At 47.0% G+C, this 22,257-nt stretch overlaps 1 protein-coding gene across 1 annotated transcript in view; it reads right to left on the minus strand.

Moving 5' to 3' along the window:
* The window catches only part of qsm (Zona pelucida superfamily protein qsm), an 81,487-nt gene extending 61,223 nt beyond the window's left edge, over positions 1–20,264 (minus strand). Inside the window, exon 1 of the mRNA XM_071658158.1 lies at positions 20,024–20,264. Coding sequence (XP_071514259.1) covers positions 20,024–20,099 — 76 coding nt within the window. The 5' untranslated portion in view covers positions 20,100–20,264. The remainder of the gene's footprint in view (positions 1–20,023) is intronic.
* Between the last annotated feature and the right edge of the window lie 1,993 nt (positions 20,265–22,257).

Raw genomic sequence — 22,257 nt, forward strand, 5'->3', positions numbered from 1 at the left:
ATTGAACATTCAAGATTGACTCACGGATGGTTGGTGGCAGGAGGCCAGTAGCCGCTGTGGGTGGAATGTCAAGGGCTGCTGACCATGACCTGTGTGGTGGAAACGTGTGGCAAATTCAGAAGACCTCAATCAGCTCTGCCAAGAATTGAAAATGCCCAAGACTCCCTTAAGAGCGTGGTGTGGGGAAATGGGAACACGTACAGAAGTCTGAATTCCTCAGGCACAGATAATTGACTTGATTATATATATATATATATATATATATATATATATATATATATATATATATATATATATATATATATATATATATATTCTTGTAAGAAACTTGGCATTTTTGTAGTAAGCCTTTACCGTGGTACATTTAGGAAGAGTACATTTGATTTATTTGTTTCTATTTTGTTTATACGTATATAAACAGATAAAACACACACACACACACACACACACACACACACACACACATGTGGAAGGCTTGCTGTGTCATCACCTGACATCACGGTAGACTTCACTATGATGTAAGGCCTCCCACACCAAGCTCTGTGATGTTGTAAGCTAAGAGAACTCGATGTAAAGTTTGTCTTCAGTTCTCACTGCAAGGATCCCTACTGTCTTGTATATTCACAGAGATGGTTTACCACGGTGTAAACCAGTCCTTTGTGAGAGTTTACTCTCTCGTAGGGTCGGACCACAACACCCCACCATTTTTTAGGTTAATTTTCTATAAAACGCCTTCACTTTCCCGGCCACCCAGATGACCGCCCAGGGGCATATGGCCGACGCACGTGACCCGTCAGCTAGCAAGATGCGCGAAAATAACACACACAAAAGCGTTCAACTTTAGAAGATCCGACGGTGCTGTTTTAGTGGTGATAAACATGTTTTATTACCATATTTGCTGATCTAAGTGGATACTGCGTATTACCTTGACGTGCTCTCTCTCTCTCTCTCTCTCTCTCTCTCTCTCTCTCTCTCTCTCTCTCTCTCTCTCTCTCTCTGATTAACGAAGATCATTACACGAGTAATGCTAGATTCATCACGAGTGTATTTGATACAAGCATGTCAGACAGCATTTTGTTAACTTTAGTCTGCTGAATCTGTTTTCATGAAGCTAACCTCGGAATATTTACAGTGAGGTCCATTATTAACGAAAGAGATTTGGATAGTTACAGGGAGTGTGTTGTGTTGTTACTTGTAGAGTAACGAGTGCATGAGGTCTCGGTATCTCTGTACGAGATATTACGAATTCACTTTTGACATGTTTTGATTTCATTCATTGTATGTGATGTTTCACTATGGAGATAAAGTGTCCATATATGTATATATGTATGTACATATATGTGTGTGTGTGTGTGTGTGTGTGTGTGTGTAACATAGTAATGCGTTAGTCAATCGTTTTTACTTTTATCCATAAGCAGTTATATAAACGCTAGTTAATGTTGTATGAACGAAATCATTTAAGTTTTGTGGACACTGTTGGTTGTAGGATATGGTGGTCCCCTCCAAGACGCCAGCCAGGGTGGACCAGCACACATCCCTTGTGATTCCCTTGTGACGTAGGTAACATAGTGACGTATCTTTGTATTACTCAATGTTTACAGCTTCACTTTGTTTCCAGTTGTCACATTTGTGTAATATTAAAATTTCAGGTTTTTCAGGTTTCCTTCGTACTTTTCCCTTTCTATCGTCCTTCAACAATGTTGTGAAATTTGGCAAATTATTGCTTGGTCCAGGTCCTGGCTGAATATATTATTGTACATATGATATTTTCATTTAAGGACCGATGTACACACAGAGAAAAGACATAGATCCTATTTGTTATACATGGAATCAAATGGAAAGAATCTTTGGCAACAATGATCACAGATATTTTGTCTACAGTTTTGTCTACAGTTTGAATCTTGTGAAGTGCTTGATGCTGACTGTTGTTGAGATGTCTTTTTCAGATTATCTTAATGTATGTTTGCATATCAGATGCTTTCCTTGGTGAGCTGTTCAGGTCAAGCCAGTAAAATGTTAAGGAATATTGACAAATGGTAACTATGAAATTGTAACGAGATATTTTTTCCGCTTTTCTACCGTAAAGCAAAAAATTGGTCACATGTATTTTCTATGGAAGGCATTTTTACATATATGGCATTCCAGTGGTATTAGTGTAGGGAACATTTTGCATCAACCAGACCTGGTCGACCATCATCCGGACTCTGTTTACATTACGTTGGGACGTGTTGTTTCCCCAGGATACGCTGCGCTGTGCCGTGCAGGGACGGTCGTGGTAGCGTCCTAGGTTCCTCTGTGTAATGGTATACAAATATAGCGACTGATCATCACTAAAGCAGTAGTTGATAAATCATATGATTTAGGACATAAGGTAGTAATGATAATGGTATCTGCTGTAGTCTGTGAGATATGAGGCAGCCGCCACACCTACTTTTATATTCAGACCTTTCCACGGTTCTTGTGTGTGCCTGTATATGTGTTTATAAAAGCGTAATTAAGCTTATGTAGGCTTGTGTATACAAAACATTCATGTTTACATGAGGCTCCGTCGGGCATCTTTGCTTGAGTGGTATGCCAACAGTTGGCCAGAGGCACCAGCAGGCCCTGTAAGGCGCCCAGGCCTGCCAACCGCCACCACCACCGCCACCACCAAGGTCGCTGCCAGGCCACACTCTCACATGTCTCTCTCACTCCTCTCTCCTTCATCCTTACATCCCTTTCCCTGGCTAAACCATGATATCACTCCCTCAGCCCTCACTCCTCTTCTTCATCTCAGCTCTTACGTCTGTCTCACTCTCCCCACTTGATCAACTCTCACTCCCACTCCCTTACCAGATCTCAAATCCTCTCTCTTACCAGATCTCATCATCATACTCGTCCCAGCTCCCTTATTAACTCTTACTTGGTCTCTTTCACCGACTATCACCCCGTCATCCTCATCTCCGCTCCCTCACCGGCTCTCACCCCGTCTACATCACATCATCCCTCTCACTCTCCCTCCCTCGTTCTCCAGCCCCCACCGCACCTGCACCACCACACAACACGTCCTCATCACTTCCAACCCCTGGATGATCTACCTGTGTGGCAGGTGATCCTGCACAAGATACACTCACGGTGTGTGTGTGTTGGTACACCAAGACATGTGTCGTGAGTATACAATATATGTACACAAACTCATGATGTTCATCGTATGCTGTGTGTGCACACCCTAGTCAAGTTTTACGTGGGCAGTGTGCCTTTGACGAGTACACATGTTGCATGTATACATGTGTGTTTATATACCGTGTAGCTGTCTGTATGCTCGGTATACATGTGATGGGAATACGCAAGTTGTGTATGCATGCACCACATATACATATGCTAGATGTATATATTCTGGTTTTACGTAGTCGTTAGTTTGTGTCTGCAGGCGGGGCGAGTTTGAGCGGTTGCCAAACCCAGAGGGCAGGTGTGTACGCCCACACGACGAGCCTAGTGTGTGTGTGTGTGTGTGTGTGTGTGTGTGTGTGTGTGTGTGTGTATGTGTTTTCTCGGGAAGCAATATTTCTTTTTTCAAGAGCTCAGCCTTAATTTGGTACTCGTCTCCCTGGACAAGAATACACCACGTCATATACACTGGCCAGTTCTGTGGACTGGTGTTGGTGAGGTCACTTCAGGTCACCTTTCGTGTCACAGCTCCTGCTGGGGAAAGGCGCTCACTACCTTTCGTGTAGGCGCGTCCCACAGGTCCCTCGGGGGGTCAGAGGTCAGCGCGCCACTGTCTGGGGTGACCTCATATCCGGCCGCGTGAACCTTGACCCCCCAGCACGCCTCCAGTAGCACCGGTACCGTACAGTGCCGCTGACGGTGCCATGACTAGACAGCAGACCAGCGAACGGAGCTCACATATCACAAGTTTAAACTTTGAAAATAAACCGTAAAATAAAAGTTGCCGGCGAATATGAGGGCGTGATGTTGGCATCATTCACTTGACACCCACACTCACACGATGACGTGTAACTAGAGATCAGTAATTGTTGTTGTTGGAATATCGGTGTCTGTAGTTGGATACTGATTTGACCATTACACTTGCATCCGGGTGTCTTACAGTGTGCGACTTTCCTGGGAGAGGTGCTCACTACGCACGACCCGTGGGAAGGGAGTTATCACATTACGACCAGTGCGAGAGGAACTCATCCCATGACTTCCCAGCGAGGGAGCTCATCATGTAACGACCTCCCCTCGTCACATGACCACAGAAGACCCCATCAGTATTTTCCTCCGTGCAGTTTTATGACCAATTTGTGTAAACTTTCTGTTTTTGCTGCCGCCGCTGCTGAGGAAGGTAGATTGTTACGAGTGTGTTGGTGCCGTAAACAAGGTCGGGCAGCCAGCGGAGGCAGAGGTGGTGAGGAACACACACTGTGGGTGCCCCGTTGCCCGTTAGGAAAACAGGGCAACGTCCGGGCCACTGTGGTCCGTCTGATAGGGAGGCGTTGTCTGTCTGTTGGGGATACTTTTATTTTAACAAGGATGTTAGTATAACTGTAGGAAGGTGTTCCATTGTCTGCCTGAAGGAGTGAGTTTGTAAGGAGGTGCTAACGTGAGGCTTTAGTTTTGATGTACAAAGCGGCTTCAGGTGTTGGTGAACTCTGTATGATTTACCGGTCCGTATGCTGAGGCTTAGGCAAGGTATTAAAGACACTGGACAGGTTAGAGTGTATGCAGTTATACAGATATGCGTAAGTGTGTGGCAAGGTAAAGGGGTGAGCTGTGGCCCTCATGTACTTAGTATATAGACCCTCACGGTAATAGCTGGGTCAAATACCACATGTTTGGACAGCAGTGATATACGAGTCGAGTAACAGAGGTAGGCTGAGGCCCGATGTACTTAGCACACAGACACACACAAATAATTGGCTGCATCAGTACCAGTACATATGGACAATAGAACAGCATATAAGACAGTTACAGAAGTGGGCTGAAGGTCCAGTGTGTGCACTACAGAAATACATGATGAGTAGATGGTACACGTGAGGGAGGAAGTAGGAGGGGGAGGAGGGGATTAGTAAAGGTGCAATACATTGAGTTTGATCCATTCTGGCGGTCGACGATGGTCTGGTCGGGTCTGATCCATTCTGGTGGTCGACGATGGTCTGGTCGGGTCTGATCCATTTTGGTGGTCGACGGTGGTCTGGTCGGGTCTGATCCATTCTGGTGGTCGACGGTGGTCTGGTCGGGTCTGATCCATTATGGTGGTCGACGGTGGTCTGGTCGGGTCTGATCCGCTATGGTGGTCGACGGTGGTCTGGTCGGGTCTGATCCGCTATGGTGGTCGACGGTGGTCTGGTCGGCTGGAGGTCACGACATTCTCGGCCCCGCCTTCGCTGCTCACGCCCACACCTGACACACATCTCCCCTCGCCCGCCAATTGCCAACCCACGCTTGACGTAACAGTCGGCAACCTTCAGTACCTAGGAGTGGCACGCCATGTTCCTCATAACACCCAGGATTGGCACCCTGTGTCCTACAACACCCAGGACTGGCACCCTGTGTCCTACAACACCCAGGACTGGCACCCTGTGTCCTACAACACCCAGGACTGGTACCTTGTGTCCTACAACACCCACGACTGGTACCTTGTGTCCTACAACACCCACGACTGGTACCTTGTGTCCTACAACACCCACGACTGGCACTTTAGTGGTCTACAACTCCTTTGACACTCAATGGTTCCCACACCACTCACGGTACAAATGAATACAAAGGATTTCAAACAGCAACAGACCATTAGATAATTGCGAGGCTGCTTGTGGCGGTGGAGGAGATCAGAGACATACAGCTTCGTGCCTGATTATTTAAAAAGCAAACTTACACAAATACTTGTAGATTTATATCTACAGAGATCCAGACAATGTCGTTCGTGGACTTGAAGCGCATTATTTGTGAAGTATATTTTCAAACACGTACATACATGGTCTGGTTTCATTTACACGTTTGGTAAATCATTCTGTATGTTACCAGTCCATATGGAGAAAAGGTGCTTTGTTCGAAGTAAAACGTTCGCTCGTTGATTTGTATTTGATACTTAAAAGTTAAATCTAATTGATCTAGTCGTAGATAAATGCCTAGATCGAACTCGTCAAGACCTTTGATGATTTTGAAAACCCATATCAAATCACCTCTGAACCTTCTCTTTCCTAAACTATATAACATACGGACACCTTGTTGGTTCTCATTGGATTTGTTTCTAAGTCTGTGAATATTCTCAATACGTCGCCACTGTTGTCTCTGTATTCTGTTTTTTATTTTCTCGTTGGCAAGAAAACATGAAGACAATTATTCTTGGTGGATCCGGACCAGTGAACTGTACAGAGTGAGGATTGGTTTCTTAGATACAGATGTCATGCTTGTGAAGCAGAGAATTTTTCTTCTTTCATCAGACTTGACGAAACCTCACAAGACCTGCCGTTTTACTCACTTTTATTCCGTTTACCGTTGTCAGTATATTCACATTATGTATGTTAGTAGCCTTTAAAATTTCCTCCTCCACTGGAAATGGCACAAGATCTGCTACACAAGATGTGGTAAATACAGGTGGAGAAAATAACAATATCTTTACCATGGCTTCGTTGTCTTAAACTTTAGTTAACGTTAAGTGTTTAGACTCCTTATCAACTTGCTACGTTTTACCTCATCAGTATTGAATCTACTCCAGAGCTTTAATTAGGGTTGTATACTTTCCAACAACTTGCAATCGAATTTAACTGTGAAGAATTGGACCAAGCGATTAACGATCGCGATTAACTTGACTTTGGTGTGTAGCAATGTGTTCTCAGGAGCAAGGTCGCAATTCTACACGGCTGAAACATCCTGGGTACTTTTCGAGGCATGTCCAGTAATTGGTCAATAAAGTTTTCATCGTCAGGAGACAAGTGTCAAAAGTCCTCCCCCCCCCCCTGCACGATGGGTGTGGTAAACGTGGAGGAGGTTACCACAGGACCTGAGCCCTGCCTGGGGTGCGAGGAGGGTCCTGGCACCGTGCTTTAGGAAAGGCGTGTTGGTGATATTGTTCTGCTGTGCACAGTTCTCACTCTAGGTCACTGCGACGGCAACAGTGACTCCGTGCGGGAGGGTCGGGTGCTCGATCCTTCCCAGGGTGGGGTCACGGCGAGCCTCCAGCTCTTGGGAAACGACATAGTGGTGACCCACAGGTGACTCCGGTGGTGATGTAGTGACCCTGGGGTGAGCCAATACATGCCTCGGAGGCGACCTCTCGGTATACCGTTGGGTGCGCGTCCCATTAGCCTGTAACCTTATGACGAGACCCAGATATCGTAAAGTCATCAGGACCGACCTCATCCCGCCCTCCTACAGGCACATGTACAGTGCACACCGTAGGTCACATCTCGTGAAAACCAACTTCGTCTCGCTAGTTTCTACAGCAGTAAACAAGTGGTCTCTTTCTCGCTTGTTGGGTTCAGAAGTAGAAAAACAGCGCCCGGGCCAAGTTCCTCTCTCTGGCCAACACCATGCAAGTTCCCTCCTTACTTGTTACACATACCGCCTCAGGAGCTGCACCCACCTGTAACCTCGTGTGTTCCTGTGTATCAATATTCCATGAACTGCTTTATGAAATATTTCATTAGTTACGTCATCAGATCGCTCCTTCCTACTCATGATACTGTACTATTGATTAGGATTTCCTACATCTTGTTTTTGTACACCACACTACTTTATCACCTCTCCTCTACACACACACACACACACACACACACACACACACACACACACACACTCCAGGGCCAGCCCTCCCTGCCGTTTCTTCCAGGCTCAGCCACAACCCGGATCCTGCCCTACTGTTTAACCCGACCCCTCGTGGGAACCGACCATAATACAGAACGTAGTGATTGTCGCTCTAGACTGCCACAAAAAATAGGTTTCCGTTGAGGCGTGAGATACACCCTCTGTCTCCAGCACTGTTCACCACAGTGAATACACGCCTTTATTGTCTGTCATCCACCATGCCTGTCATCCACTACGCCCATCATCCACTAGTCCTCTTACCCACCATGTTTGTCATTCACCAGTCATATCACCCACCATGCCTCTCATCCACCAGGCCTGAACCACTAAGGTCAGCACATCGAGAAATCTTAAAATGTTTCTTGTTTTATTATTTGATGTCTGTATGAACGGGCGAGATTCAGTAAATAAAGTGACTGTAATAATGTCTCATCGGTCTAGAGGACGTGTCAGGGAGGTATTGTCGTCCTGCATCGCACGACACAGTGTGTTGTGCCACGTGTCATGCACGCGACACCAGATCATATTCCACCAGCGAGTTGGGTCTCGGACGTTGTGACGTAATCAGGGAATGCTGGATTGTCTTCTGCAGCGGCGCCCCAACCCTGGTCTCTGCAGGGAATTCCTCATGACTTTCATGACCCCTCCTGCGATACTTAGCCATCATGGCCACAACTCTCACTCCTCCTCCAGACCCTAGGACTCCACTTACAGGGACGGACACCTCTACCCCACCACCCACGGTTCCCATTCGTCATTATAGTCAAGGTCTGGGTCCTGGTGTTACCTTGAACTTGTCCCTCACTAACCTTCATCAGTCGGCCCTGCTTGCCATGACGTCACCTCATTACTGCGTATCTGCCATGTTTACAAGGTTCTTGTTGGCTTCTCCTCCCCCCTCGAGCTTGTGAGATGGTTTGGTGAATCTTCTACCTCGTCAGACAGATCATCACGCTCGGCAGAACTCACAAGATACAAGTAAACAGACGTCGATCTTGAGGCAGGTGGTGTCGGGAGTCGTGAGGCGGACCTCCCTCTCCTCAGGTGATGTCACTCACCTCTTCCTACCTCAGGTGGTGACGTCACTCACCTCTCGCACTTTATAATGAGAAGTTCTCGACGAACTTGGCCATTTTCTGCGACTGGAGCTGTGTTCAGGCTGTCACCAGGGGTAGAGGAAGGGAGATAATGCTAGTATTGAGGAGGAGGTAGGCTGATAGTGACCGCGCTCCTCCTGTCCAGGTCAACACCACGGGAGGAGGAGGAGGAGGAGGCACGGGAGGTGGTGCTGGGGAGAGCAGGCGGGGATGGCGTGGTGAAGGTGAAGTAAAGTAACGAGATAAAAGCAGGAAGGTTACACGGCAAGGGTGGTAACCGGGAGAGGCGAGGGACGCGTAGATGAATAGCAGGCAGAAGAAAGGTTGAGGAACAATGATCCGTCTGACTTATCTTGTGAGAGAAAGATCAACAAGGAGGAAACTTTCAAGGTGGGTTTAAGCAGAAAACTTGAGAGAGAGAGAGAGAGAGAGAGAGAGAGAGAGAGAGAGAGAGAGAGAGAGAGAGAGAGAGAGAGAGAGAGAGAGTAGACATTAGAGAACTCGAAGATAGCAGAGGTAATGGAAGAAAATTTAACAGGGATAGTAGCAACGTGACATGATTATTAGAAAGTTAGGTTAAAGAAAAAAGAGATTGGGACGGAGGAAAGGAAGGAGAGGCGACAGTGCAGCGGTGAGCTGGGGACACTTCCCTCCACCTACAGGTGGTTCTTATGCCGTTGTTCATGATGCTGCACTAGCGTATCACACTGCTGGTCACGAACCTGCGAGAATGTATCATACAATTAATGCAGCAAAATTGCCTCGTGCTACTGTTGCTGTTTATGGTCCAGCTGTTCCAGTGTATCATAACACAGCAGCTGTCCATCATGCCACACGGATGTCACCCTGTCTTGTGCCTGTTCCTCAGGAGTCTGTGATACGCATGATTACAAGTGTACATTTGAGTACATCTATTTTTCTGTAGAGCTACAGTGTTACAAACAGATTAGTACCTCCAGTAGTCACATCTTCCATGACTGATTACCAAGGTCGGTCTTGATGTGTACAGATTCCTGGAAGGTTTTACCTTCCTCATCATAAACCAGTCTTGCTGTCGGCTTCTCATCTGGAGCTTGTAGACGATGACCTCACCACCTTACATGAGGGCCACCTTACCACCTCCGCCTGTGAAGCCTAACGCCATCGGTCCTCACTTAGGGTTCAAATCTGCCTCGGATGCCACCTTGGTCAAGTCTCAAGGTTTGTGGCTTAAGTGCTTTGGCCTCCGTGGAGTAATTGGCGTTCGTGTTTGTGTTGCAGCTCTGTCAAGCACGGAGGGTTCATGTTTATATCCGCGTCGTCAATGATACGTTTATATTCATAATGTTTACTTCATGCTGAAGGTTTGATCATTAAGTCTTACATTCTGGCTCCACCTTGAGGTGCAGGTCAAGAGTGAGGTCAAATAAAGCCTTGGTGTGCGTTGTTGAGGAACAGGTGACGATGGTGATGATGATGGTTGGTGACGGCGGCGAGGACACAGTAGTGACCGCCCAGCAGCTCACGGTACTCCACGGTCGCTGGTACAGACGCCGGGACAGAAGCCTTACCTTTCCTGGCAGTCGCTGTCCCTCTGAGGTGGAAATTTACGCCTTTCCTGACGTGATAATTTTTAACGTTATTCTTGTGTGCCATTGTCGGTGTTCACACTGTTCTGGCGTCAGTATACTTATATTGATCTTTATATACAAGACTTTAAGTTATTAAGTTAATAAAAATGATGATTTTCTTCGACGATTTTCGTGATAGTCTTGATAGTTTTCTCACGTCACCGTCATTTCCTTGGGAGCGGAACTCTTGTGTCAAGGCTTGGGTCCGCCGTCTCTTGAAACTGGAGAAAGAATGAGAGTTCCTGGTGTTGGGCCACTTCCTCGGCGGGACAAGCACATACAAAATCATCTTCCAACCTGATTTATTAAACAACTTCAGCCACACCGAACACTTAGCACTGCCCAGCCCGGCCATGTACAGAACTCAAGCGTCGTTCCTGTGAGAAGCAAGAGACCAGTTAGCCGTGACGTATCATTATTAGCGAAGAGAAAAAGTACGAACTTTCTTGCCCTAGAGCTAGCCATATCCTGCTCCCTCGTGAAGTGCCGTCTCGAAGCTTCGGGAGTCCTATATAGGGGAGACCTACGGTTACTTAGTCGAAGGTGACTAAAAGGGGAGGGAGCGGGGGCTGGAAATCCTTCCCTCTCATTTTTAATTTTCTAAAAGAAGGAACAGAGAAGGGGGCCAAGTGAGGATATTCCCTATAAGGCTCAGTCCTCTGTCTCCCGTGTTAGCGGGGTAGCGCAAGGAAACAGACGAAAGAATGGCCCAACCCACCCACATACACATGTATATACATAAACGCCCACACTTGCTCATATACATACCTATAGATTTCAACGCATACACACATATACATACACAGACATATATATTCTTTCGTTTGTTTTTTTGCGCTACCTCGCTGACGCGGGAGACGACGATTAAGTATACTAAATAATGTGAATAGATGAAATATATTGTGGTTTAAAGGCCACCACTATCATTATGGAAGGCTTGTAACGTGTCACTAAAGTAATCTAAAACTTCAGCAATTCTGATTTGTTATGATCAAGCAGTGTTGTTCCCCGTGCCTGGCCCGTGACCATCAACACACGGTCACCTCCTCCACACAGCAGATGCTGGCCGGAACTTACAGAAAACATATTTTTTTCCTAACTGTTACATGAGAGGACTGTCTACCCGTAGCCGCACGCGATAGTAACCACGCAGTGTGTCCTGGGTTTAGTGAGTCGCCTATTGATTCTCAGCTTGTTCTGTTGTACACAGTGACGTCGGCTGATGGTAATGGTTGGCTTACTACATTATGAAGGAAGGATGTGTAATACTTTGGTATGTGTGTGTGTGTGTGTGTGTGTGTGTGTGTGTGTGTGTAGTTACCTACTGGTGTATGTATTATATGTATACACCATTATGTTTGCTGTACGTGTAGGTGTGTAGTGAGTGTTAGTGTGTGTAGCAGTAGGGGTATCGGTGGACTGTGCTGGGGCAGTCCCAGGTGGGCCGCACCGTTACCTTAGGGCGGGCCACCTTGTCTGCCCCCAAATTAGGGTCGGTGGGCGGCACGACATGCGCCCAGGGCGCCTGAAGGGTACTCCACCATCCCACTGTCTTAGCCCTAATGACCGCCCTTAGGGAAGTACTTCCTCAACACCCGTGCAGATTACACTTGTTCAATAACCGTGGCAGCACTTGTATTGTACCTCATCTTCAGTTGTGGTACCGGTGAGTGGAGTAGGTACTCAATGTGTATTTGTAGGTACTAGAGGTGTATTCGTAATCACTCGAGGTGTATCTGTGCGTAATCATGTTATATCTGTCGGTAGTTGAGGTGTATGTGTAGGTACTCAAGGTGCTTGAGGCTTATTTCACTGGCTTTGGGATGGTGGCGATGCAGTACCAGGATGGTTAGGCCCTTGTCTACACTGACCCCAGCGTCCGCGTCAACGCCCCAGACAGACTGTAAGATGAGATGCGACGGGTCAGGGTGAGGTCACTAAGATCAAACTCTCTCTCTCTCTCTCTCTCTCTCTCTCTCTCTCTCTCTCTCTCGATCGATCGATCGACCAGAACTTAAAGACAGGACAGTGGTGGAAGGACTGTGACATGGGGCAGGTGGCTGCAGGTGTGGCACAAACAAGGGAAGGCTCGGCCTTGTGATTTCACGAAGTAAACGGACCACATCATAATGTGCATCCCATGAGGATGATAAGTAGAGGCAGTTGTTGAACTAGATAATGCCGGTTTACTGAGCCAGTTGTAGACTGAAAATACTCTCCAAAAGACCAGCTTTACTACGACTATAAACCCAACATATTGTTAAAGAAACGGGAACACAAGTCTGCTATTAATTCCGGAAATTGACCGTAGGACCACAGGTATAAAGCAGCACGAAGGAGATGTATCATTGGCGGAAGCGTCTCTTGGAGGAAACTGAGACAACGATACACTTGTCGTCTCTGTAGCTGCTGATGAAAGTACTTGCTCCAGAGGGTCCCAGATGCTGGTCGGAGCAGCTAGGGTGTTGTTTGGGCGTCTCACCTCCACCTCACCGCTAGCTTCTTCCTCACAACACCTTGATCCTCCTCCCCCTCCCGCTTGCTTCCTTGTCTGGCTCATGCGTCCAGACGGCAGCACCAGCCGCACACAGGGATTTCACGACGGTGTTCTAAACTGTTGTGTGTACTGAGGGAGCTGATAGCTTTCAGAGGAACACAGGGATGTATTCATATTGTATGTGCTTGTCGAGTGTGTTTACTGAAGGTGGAAGTAGTGTTTTCTAGAGTAATTTTACATGTTGGGTTCTGAGAACATCAAATGTGGTTTCATGTAGAGTTTATTTACCGTTCATTGAGTTGCATCTTCTGGCTGCATCTTGTGTGTGTTTAAGACGCTTCTGCCATGTCTAACCACACACCTCCGCAGTGTGCACTTCGTATGGGTCTTTAGTCAGCTGACGGGATGCAGCGGCGTTTGTTAACTCGTCGTAGTTGTATACAATGATAACCTTTGTATTCGGCTTCCTGCCGGATAAGAACAGTTAGCCTCTCTCAGGCACCACGGTCCGCAGTGTCTGCTGTTGATGCCTTGTTGAACACCTGAGCTCTGGTGGTTAGTCTCCAAATATTGTCTCTCTCTCTCTCTCTCTCTCTCTCTCTCTCTCTCTCTCTCTCTCTCTTGCAGCTTTTGATGGAACATTTGATTTAGATACGTATTTTTGTAATTATGAACTTGTTATTCATGCTGCCGTGTAGTGGATAACCGCCATAAAAGAAAAATCGTCCTAGCATCGTAGGTGATGATCCTCCAGAATAAAGCAACGTGACATTTCGTGAGAGATGAGCTGGTGGAGGCGCGGAAGCAGGCTCAGTTGTCTAGTCAGTCCACACACACACACACACACACACACACACACACACACACACACACACACACACTTGTTCATTGTTTCACCGTGACATGATAATGCATTTCTAGACGTTCATTAATCCATCATATAATTTATACGTTCCTGAAGTTATAAGAAAACTGTTCTCTTTTAAGGTTTTCGTTTGATGCCGCAAGTAACCAGTCTGGTCTGAGATATGTAATTCCAACCGGACAAACAGCTTTGGATTTTGCGTAACTTTCCCTTTTGGCAGAACATTGCGCAATCTGCCGACCTGCTACAGTTGTTGCCACCTCTTAGACAGAACTACAGTCAAGCTGTTTCTGGTGTACGTGTAGAAGAGTGTAGAGTGGGAGGTGTCTGCGTCTCTGTCAGCGAGATAAGATGCCAACTGAGAAGTTGAAGTATGGAATCAAACGTCAGGTTCAAATGTTTCATCTCCATGTTTGTATGTGCACGAGAGACCTACAAGCCGTGTGTTGTGCTCTGAGTTCTTTGTTGCTCTTTTCAGATGGATGTCCGAGAATGCCAGAGTGATGCGTCATTAGATGCACAGGTATAGATTTGTAAAGTAAGGGCAATGATTTATAGCAATTTTTCGCGTAGATATTTTTCGGTTATTTAGCGATAACCTTGCTTGATTTGCTGCCAGTGATATTCTCTTTGTGGGAGGTTAGGTCAAACCAGCGTTGTATGACGTGCACAGAGAAGGTACAGGTAGCGTAGGGGGGACAGCCCAGCTACCGGAGCTTGGATTACTGCTTACTGTGGCGGTGGAGTCTCCCGACCCCTGCCTCTGTACACGCCGCGTCGGGATGCTGCTGCCGCCACCAGCAAGTAGAAAGTGCAAGTGGATTCCGGAAGAACAAGAAACGCCTGCGAGATGATTCTCTCCAATCATGGCGACGATGATAAGAAATCCCATTTAATGAATCGAAATATTATGCAGTTTGAAGTTTCGTGAGTAACAACTGCACGAATGAATGTGGAACTTTCGTTGATAGTTTAGTTAATCGATTTTAAACTATGGCGAGAAAAGTGTTCAAACGTATCTTTCACATAACATTCTGTACTGCACGAGGAGCGACGTGGCTCAGGGAAGACGATCCGGCGAGGCTGATGACTGACCCCAGGTGACCGCTAGTGAGGTCACGTCTTCCTGCCGGTCGCCGCTGGCCCCGCCCCAGGTCAGGCACGCTTATCACACACGCACGGCACACCGCCCTTCCCAACCCGCGTCCTCTGGCAGCATAACGGGGATGGGATGCTGGGGTATGGCTTGGTATGTGGGGTCTCGCAGGGTGGCGTCTGGCATGGTATGATAGTAAGGTCTGGAATGGTGTGATGGTGTCTGGCATGGTACTGTGCTGTTGTAATGTGCCAGGGTTGTGGGACTGCGGGAGTTGTGTTGGCATGGAACCACAGAAGTGGTGGGTTACAATGTAGAAAAGAATGGTTTGTCGTGATTGTTGGGAATATGGGTTGTTGGTCGGCTGTTTAGGTTGATAAAATGTATAGTGGTAGGGAGTTGTTATGATGGAGACGATGGTGAGCGTGTGTGGTTCCTGGGTGGGTGCAGTGGATTGCTGAGGGTTGTATGAAGAACTGGTGTGGATCAGGATGAGGAGGCAGATCGCCTCCCGGGCCTTGATACGACCATGGACAATAAGGTTTTACGAATGTCTTGCGTAATTTATGCGTAACGTAATGTTTAATTTCAACATCACAAAAAAAATCAGTACATTGAATCATTCCCTCTGTAAAACTTCCTAACAATATACCAGCAGGATATAATGTTATGAAGACAGTCGAAGTCGTGATGGATTTCGTCAGTTGGAATCAGAATGGTTCTTTGGGGTCCAGATTTTGGCAGGAGTGAAGCCTATTCTGTATTTGGCTGCCATGTGGGCAGGAGGGGAGGGTATGATTAGAGGGAGCTCGAGGCCTGGCGGGTGAGGTACGCAGGCTGGGGCCGCAGAGGACGTCAACCTCTGGAAATCCTTGCCAGTATCCTCCCTCCCTCGCTCCTTCGTCTTTACCCCTTTTCCACCCCCACCTCCCCTCTTACCCACACCTCCTCAAACCCACCTTCATATCGTCTCCCTCCCTCCCTCCTGCGCCCGCTCGACTGGTCCTCTCCGTCTGTTGTGCTCCTGCCAGTCTGCCTCACCCTCCTCGTCTGTTGCGCTATCTCCTCTACATCCTCCTGCCCACCTGTCATGTTGTCGGAGTCCACATTCCTTTAGTCGTCTGCTGTGTTGTCATGCCTTCATGTATGTGGTCGTCTGTCGTGTTGTCTTGCCTACATCCTTCTGGTCGTCTGTCATGCATTCCTCACCCCGTCGCACATGCACACGATGTGTGATCCACAGAAGAGGACATTGAGGACCTCATGAGACGACATGAGCAACACATCCGTCTCCAACACATGATATATGTAATCTTTTCATTACTATAAACATATGTGTTCACTAGCGTATTAAAGTACACTGAAATAAATATGGAGTGGAAAATGAGGCGTTGCATTTGTGATCTGGAAAAAAATGAAAGCAGCGCAAGAGTACGTAGGAGATACAAACTGATGGCCTGATGTTCTATGATGATATTTTCTACAAGTTTATACATTAATACAAGAGATAATGTTAAGACAAAACTGTAAGATGGCTTCCTTCCCACTCTTTATTTTCTCCAGCAACAACAGCTGAGGTAAAGCAAGAATGGAGTCTTCATGCAAGTTATGAAATGGAATGCTTATCTATACACTCTGACTGCACTGTGCTATACTACACTGGCAGTGATATCACCTGGGAGGGGTAGGGGCCATCAATAAATCCATGCCTTTAGTAAATACACGAAATGAAATATTTTTTCCCACGTGTTTTTTGGAGGTATTCATAGATTTTGCATTAACGAGGTTGAACAGTAAGTTATTCTGACGTTCAGCAGTAAAAGGTGACCACACGGCCAGGCAGAGACTTTAGAGAATTTAACAGACGGGTTCTCCCCTCAGCAGTTGGTTCTAGGCAAGGCTGACAGAAACACCAGAGGCCGGGTTGTATAAAGGAACACATACATACAGTCAGGGATTCAAGAGAGAGAGAGAGAGAGAGAGAGAGAGAGAGAGAGAGAGAGAGAGAGAGAGAGAATTTCAGAGGGCGCACACCCTCACAGATATAACTGGACTACACTTCAAAGACAGACGGTCCACAGTTAGTCATATATTTACCTACACTTATACACAACACAACACAGGACCTACGGCAAAAGGAACACAAACATTTGTTCATGTTGACGGAGAAAAGTACATCCTTACCCAGGTTGATAAACAAACAGACAAGCCATAGCAAAGATTGGGACTGCCTAAAACAACCCGCCAGCCCACACCACAGCCCAGGCTGGACAGTTCACGCCACAACCACCAACGTTAAGCCCACTCGAGAAAGCACATACCACAGCCCTCGCTAGGCAGCCCACACCACTGCCCGCTCCACAACCCACGCCAGACAGCCCGCTCTACAACCCACACCAAACAGACGACTTTGAAACAAAGGTTGGAGGTTGGTCTCGCTGACATTATCTCTGCCCGAGACTCACTACCCGGCGACACTGAGAACGGCGCCTCTATCTGGTGTGTGTGGGTGGGGATAGTGTGGCAGGCGTGGGGAAGTGCATGTAATTATGTAGGACGATGAAGACTTCATGAGACGACATGAGTGATACATCAAGGAATACGTCTCCATCATACGTAATCTTTTGATAATCATAATGAAATATAAGGCGTATGCAATGGTGTGTGAAGATTATGAAGTTCACCTGGATAAATATGGGGAGGAAAATGAGGCGTTGCATATGTACTCTGAGAAAGAATGGAAGCAATGGAGGAGTACGCAGGAAAAACATATGACTGATGGCCTGTTGAAGTATGACGGCTCACTGTTGGTGTGGAAGGGGAATAATGTGTCAGTTTAGTGGCTACATGGAGGGAGGGATGTGGGAGAGCGGGAATCAGAAGAAAAGAAAACTCCAGATAACCGAAGTATGTGGGTCAGGCCTTTAGGAAGAAATTGGTCTTAAAGATACATAACTAGATCTACTGTACTGTGAATCCAACTTGCTCCATGAACAGCCCCTTTAACACCCGGTTTCCATATCTTATAACAGCGTCCATCGTCCACTCACAACCAGAACCTCTCTAGCACAACCAACAGTAATAACCAGTCACCCACACCCACCAACACTTCACCCATCACCGCTAACTGTTGCCATCAGCCACCAGAGTGTGGCTACGTGTCATGAGCTGGGGTGTTGTGAGAGAACTTTGCCCTTTACAGGATGATAATGGCTCCGGCCAAGTAATGTTGGAGGGAAAAAAATATCGGGCGAGGGAAACGGTTCCTGGGGACAGGGGCGATTGTGGTAAGCCAAGAACAGTGGAACAGTTTCGTAAGGCGAAATATGGCGTTGGGCTGGAGCGGGAGGTGAGCAGGATGAGTGACAAATATATAACTGGGGCGCTCAGCACAAGGTCCTGGGCTGGAGTAAGTGTGTGAGGCAGGTAGACAACTGAGATGAGAGGGTGAGTTAGGTAAGACGATGAACGGTGGGGACATATGAGGTAGAATCAGGGGAAGAGGATGAGGTATGAGGGGTACTAGTATATAGGTAGTTAAGTGAAGGATGAGGTGGGTGAAGCTGGTACTTGAACGAGATGTGAGGGTGAATGTCCAGGGTGAGGCAGGTAGAAGAATGAGGAAAGAGGCTGAGGTACGACGGTGGAATAAGCTGCAGGAGGAACTGCTAAGGCTCGAGCAGGTCGCAGGAAGAAGGTAAACCGGGGGGCAAACTGTAGCATTATGACGGCTGGGTCATGGTACAGTCTGGTCGTGTAGGGCTAACCAGTTGCTGGTTATAGAGGGCAGGAGTGTAGGTGGTGATGGTGGTGGTCTTGCGGGGTTAGGTACATGCTTATCATGCAGGGCAGGGTTGCAAGTGCTGGCCCAGTACAGGCTCGTGCCTGGGGCGCTGGTTAGACGGGAGGAGGCGCCCACCGTCAGGATGGTACACTCTTGCTGGGTCAGGACTGACAAGGCGGTACAGTTCAGTGGTCCGTAAAGTGTGGTGTAGGTTACAGGGGAGAGTCAGACTGGTGCGGATTGTAGGGGTACAGATAACTGGTGCAGAAGTGAAACTGACTGGTGTAGGGTACAGTGGACTGATATAGGGTACATGGTGGGATAGTGGGCCAGACTTGTGCACATTACTGGGGTGACTGGCTGGAGCAGATTACTGGGGTGACTGGCTGATGGAGATAAAAGGGGTGAGACTGACTAGTGCAAGATACAGGGGATTGGCTGACTGGTATACAGAATACTGAATACGACAGACGAGTTTGTGGGGCAGCATGATGCAAGGTACAAGGGTGAGACAGACGGGCGTAGGTACAGGGTGGTGCAGGGTATAAGGGCGAGACAAACGAGTGTAAGGTACAGGGTGGTGCGGGGTAGAAGGCTTACGTTCACCCTGGGAGCGTGTGGGATGGGCTCGACCTTCGTTAGGATGACGTCACTAGGGACCAGGGACATAAATGCCACCACTTTGCCACCCTGATCTTTGAAGTCCACTGATCACGTATAAAGCTCTTGTCATGCACTCTTGTCAGCCTCACAGGTAAACTTATGATTATTGACTTGTGACAATATTGATGAATTTAGTAGAGCGTGCAGAGACGTCGTCCGGTGTTGAGCAGTAATCGTCACCCGTATAACTCATTTAGTTGTGTCTCGACCAGGGACTTCCATAATGGTTGAAGCACTTCCTGGGGAATGGGCCAGCGGAGGCAGGACCATAATGCCCGTGTCTCCACTACATAACAGCTGATAAATCTACAGTTTGTGGGAAAATAGTATTTTTTTACTGCATTATATGTTAAGTTAGATTACTCAGAACACGATAAGTAGACAGTAACACCAAGGGTTACGCTAGGTCTGTGACATATAAGATGTTGACCACTAAGTCAATAACCTGAGAATTATGAAAGCAAGATAATGTAGCTGTTTTGTGGTTAGGTTCAGCTGGAGGTGGAGTGAGTGAGGTGAGATTGTGTTTCATGCACGGGTATGGACGATTCCCTTGCAGGTGTGACCTGGCCTGGCAAGCGGCCCACCTGCGTCTCCTATTCAAGAAGGGTTGTGAGGGAGCTTACCTCTGGTTGCTCCCGCCACGGCCGCTGCTGCTGCTGCTACAAGTAACAGTAACGTCGCTCGTTGGTGCGGCCCCATCCTGCGTGTGTGGCTAGCTTCCTCAAGTGGACACTGTTGTACTATCCCAGCACCACTGCACACCCACAAGGCTCGTACTGATCCCCGACGCACACATACACGGAGCTCAGGCACTGCGGGTCGCGACTTACACCCGAGCCCTCACGAGTTCCAGGGGGACACTGAGTAGGCAACCTGCTGGAAGCCTCGCCTACACACACACACACACACACACACATACAGTCGCACAGCCGCGCATGCGCGCTACAGCACACTCATGGCCGCGCAGTCCCACGCATGGACTAACCTTTCAATTCGTGTCAGAAGTTTTAGTTTTTCTTTTCGATTTGATGGAAAAGATGCAAATCAGATATACGGCTTAAGAAAAAGTACGTTGTTGAAGGAGAACGTAATATCCAAAGCGATCCAGTAACTTGGACTTCAAAACGCAGTTTTATTTCCATGTTGTAGTTGTCTTCTTTGTCGTGTATCCTTCATTATCATACATGTCACATGGCTTGATTCCTCCTGAGTTGTAAACAAAGTAATACTAAAACGGTATATAATAAGATTATACAGTTTCATGAAGGAGTCATGAAGGTTTTCTTTATACACAGCAAGAATTCTGTTATAAACTAACTTGTGATCCAGGTCTTTCGGATCATCAGCTTTCCAAATGATGAGTACAGCTTACTCTACTCGGTATATACAATTACTGTACTGTATTGGCTTATGAAGAGCACCGTCATGTTTTCTGTACAAGTGTTGTTTATATCATACAGGGTGCGCAGAACCAGTGTCATGGGGTTATTACTACCATGGGTTAGGACTGGTATCATGGGGCTGTCACTGCCATGGGTCAGGACTGGTGTCATGGGGCTGTCACTGCCATGAACTAGAACTTGTCATGAGGTTGTCACTATCGCGCGAGGAAGCTGATTTTGGTTGTGTTTCATGCAAGGTGCACGTAGATCAGTAAGTGTGAGGTGGATCAGCACACTCACTTGATTCGCTAAGGAATTATTTTTCTGTGACGATTTGATGACATGTGAGAAGATCATCACAATGACAACATCACAAGAGTTCCATACGTTGTGACTCAACTGGTCAGTCTTACATGAACCTCTCAAACCCCTGCATCTTTCTCTGTAGGAGCAACAACAACAACAACAACACTTCAGACGTTCACCAAGATGAAGTGCCTCTCTGGTCATGCTTATGTATTTTGAAATTCTGGTCAAAGAAATCTCTTAAGATTAAACAACGCGTAGCCGCAGGTGTGTGTGTGTGTGTGTGTGTGTGTGTGTGTGTGTGTGTGTATTTGATAATTTGATATTCGAGCGCCGCGTAATTATCTTACCCAGCAGACGTTCCACCACCATCCGTGTATTTATTACATTTCTCAGAATTAGCCTCACGAGGGAGGAGGATACTTTACTGCTGGTTAGGTTAGGTTGGTCGATAATCCTCGGCACGATCAGCCGGGTATGAGAGTGTCAAGCCACCTCATGAAACTACGTGATCATGACAGGTTTGCAACATCTTGTACACCTTTTATGGAAAAATGTGAAGGTCAATAATTAAATATGGAGGAAACATACTGAATTATCCATCTTTTTGTGAAGATTTAAGATGAAAGATCTATCAAATAAGACGTATGTTTTACTTGTACCTTGTGAGAAGAGCAAACTATAAAGCCGGCTGGTAATGAGCGATGCACACAAATATGATTTGTATTCCGACATGAGTGTCGGGGAAGAACACGAATGACAGACGTACGTACATTAATCTTCAGTCCGGGGTCTGTCTGTGGGTTCTGGCCAAACATACTGTTGTCTCTAATAGATCCTTGGTCCGGTCCTTTACTAATAACACCACAAGGACCTGCCTGACGAAGCACTGAGGAATCTGCCCGTGTCTTAATAGGATATTGACGTCATGATTACCAGGGAGTTCTCTACAGGGAAAATACTTGACAAGTGTTGATGACAGTTTCTTAGGTAATGGGTGGCAATACAGGAGGGGAGGTTGTTAATTCCTGTGTCTTGCATCTAGTGGTTGCCTTGAAATATGTTTCTTCAGTCTCTCTCTCTCTCTCTCTCTCTCTCTCTCTCTCTCTCTCTCTCTCTCTCTCTCCTGTGGTCGTTGACATGTTGCATGACAGCGTGTGTTGTGTGGT

This window comes from Panulirus ornatus, chromosome 66 (genome assembly GCF_036320965.1).
Source record: "Panulirus ornatus isolate Po-2019 chromosome 66, ASM3632096v1, whole genome shotgun sequence".
Taxonomy (NCBI): Eukaryota; Metazoa; Arthropoda; class Malacostraca; order Decapoda; family Palinuridae; genus Panulirus; species Panulirus ornatus.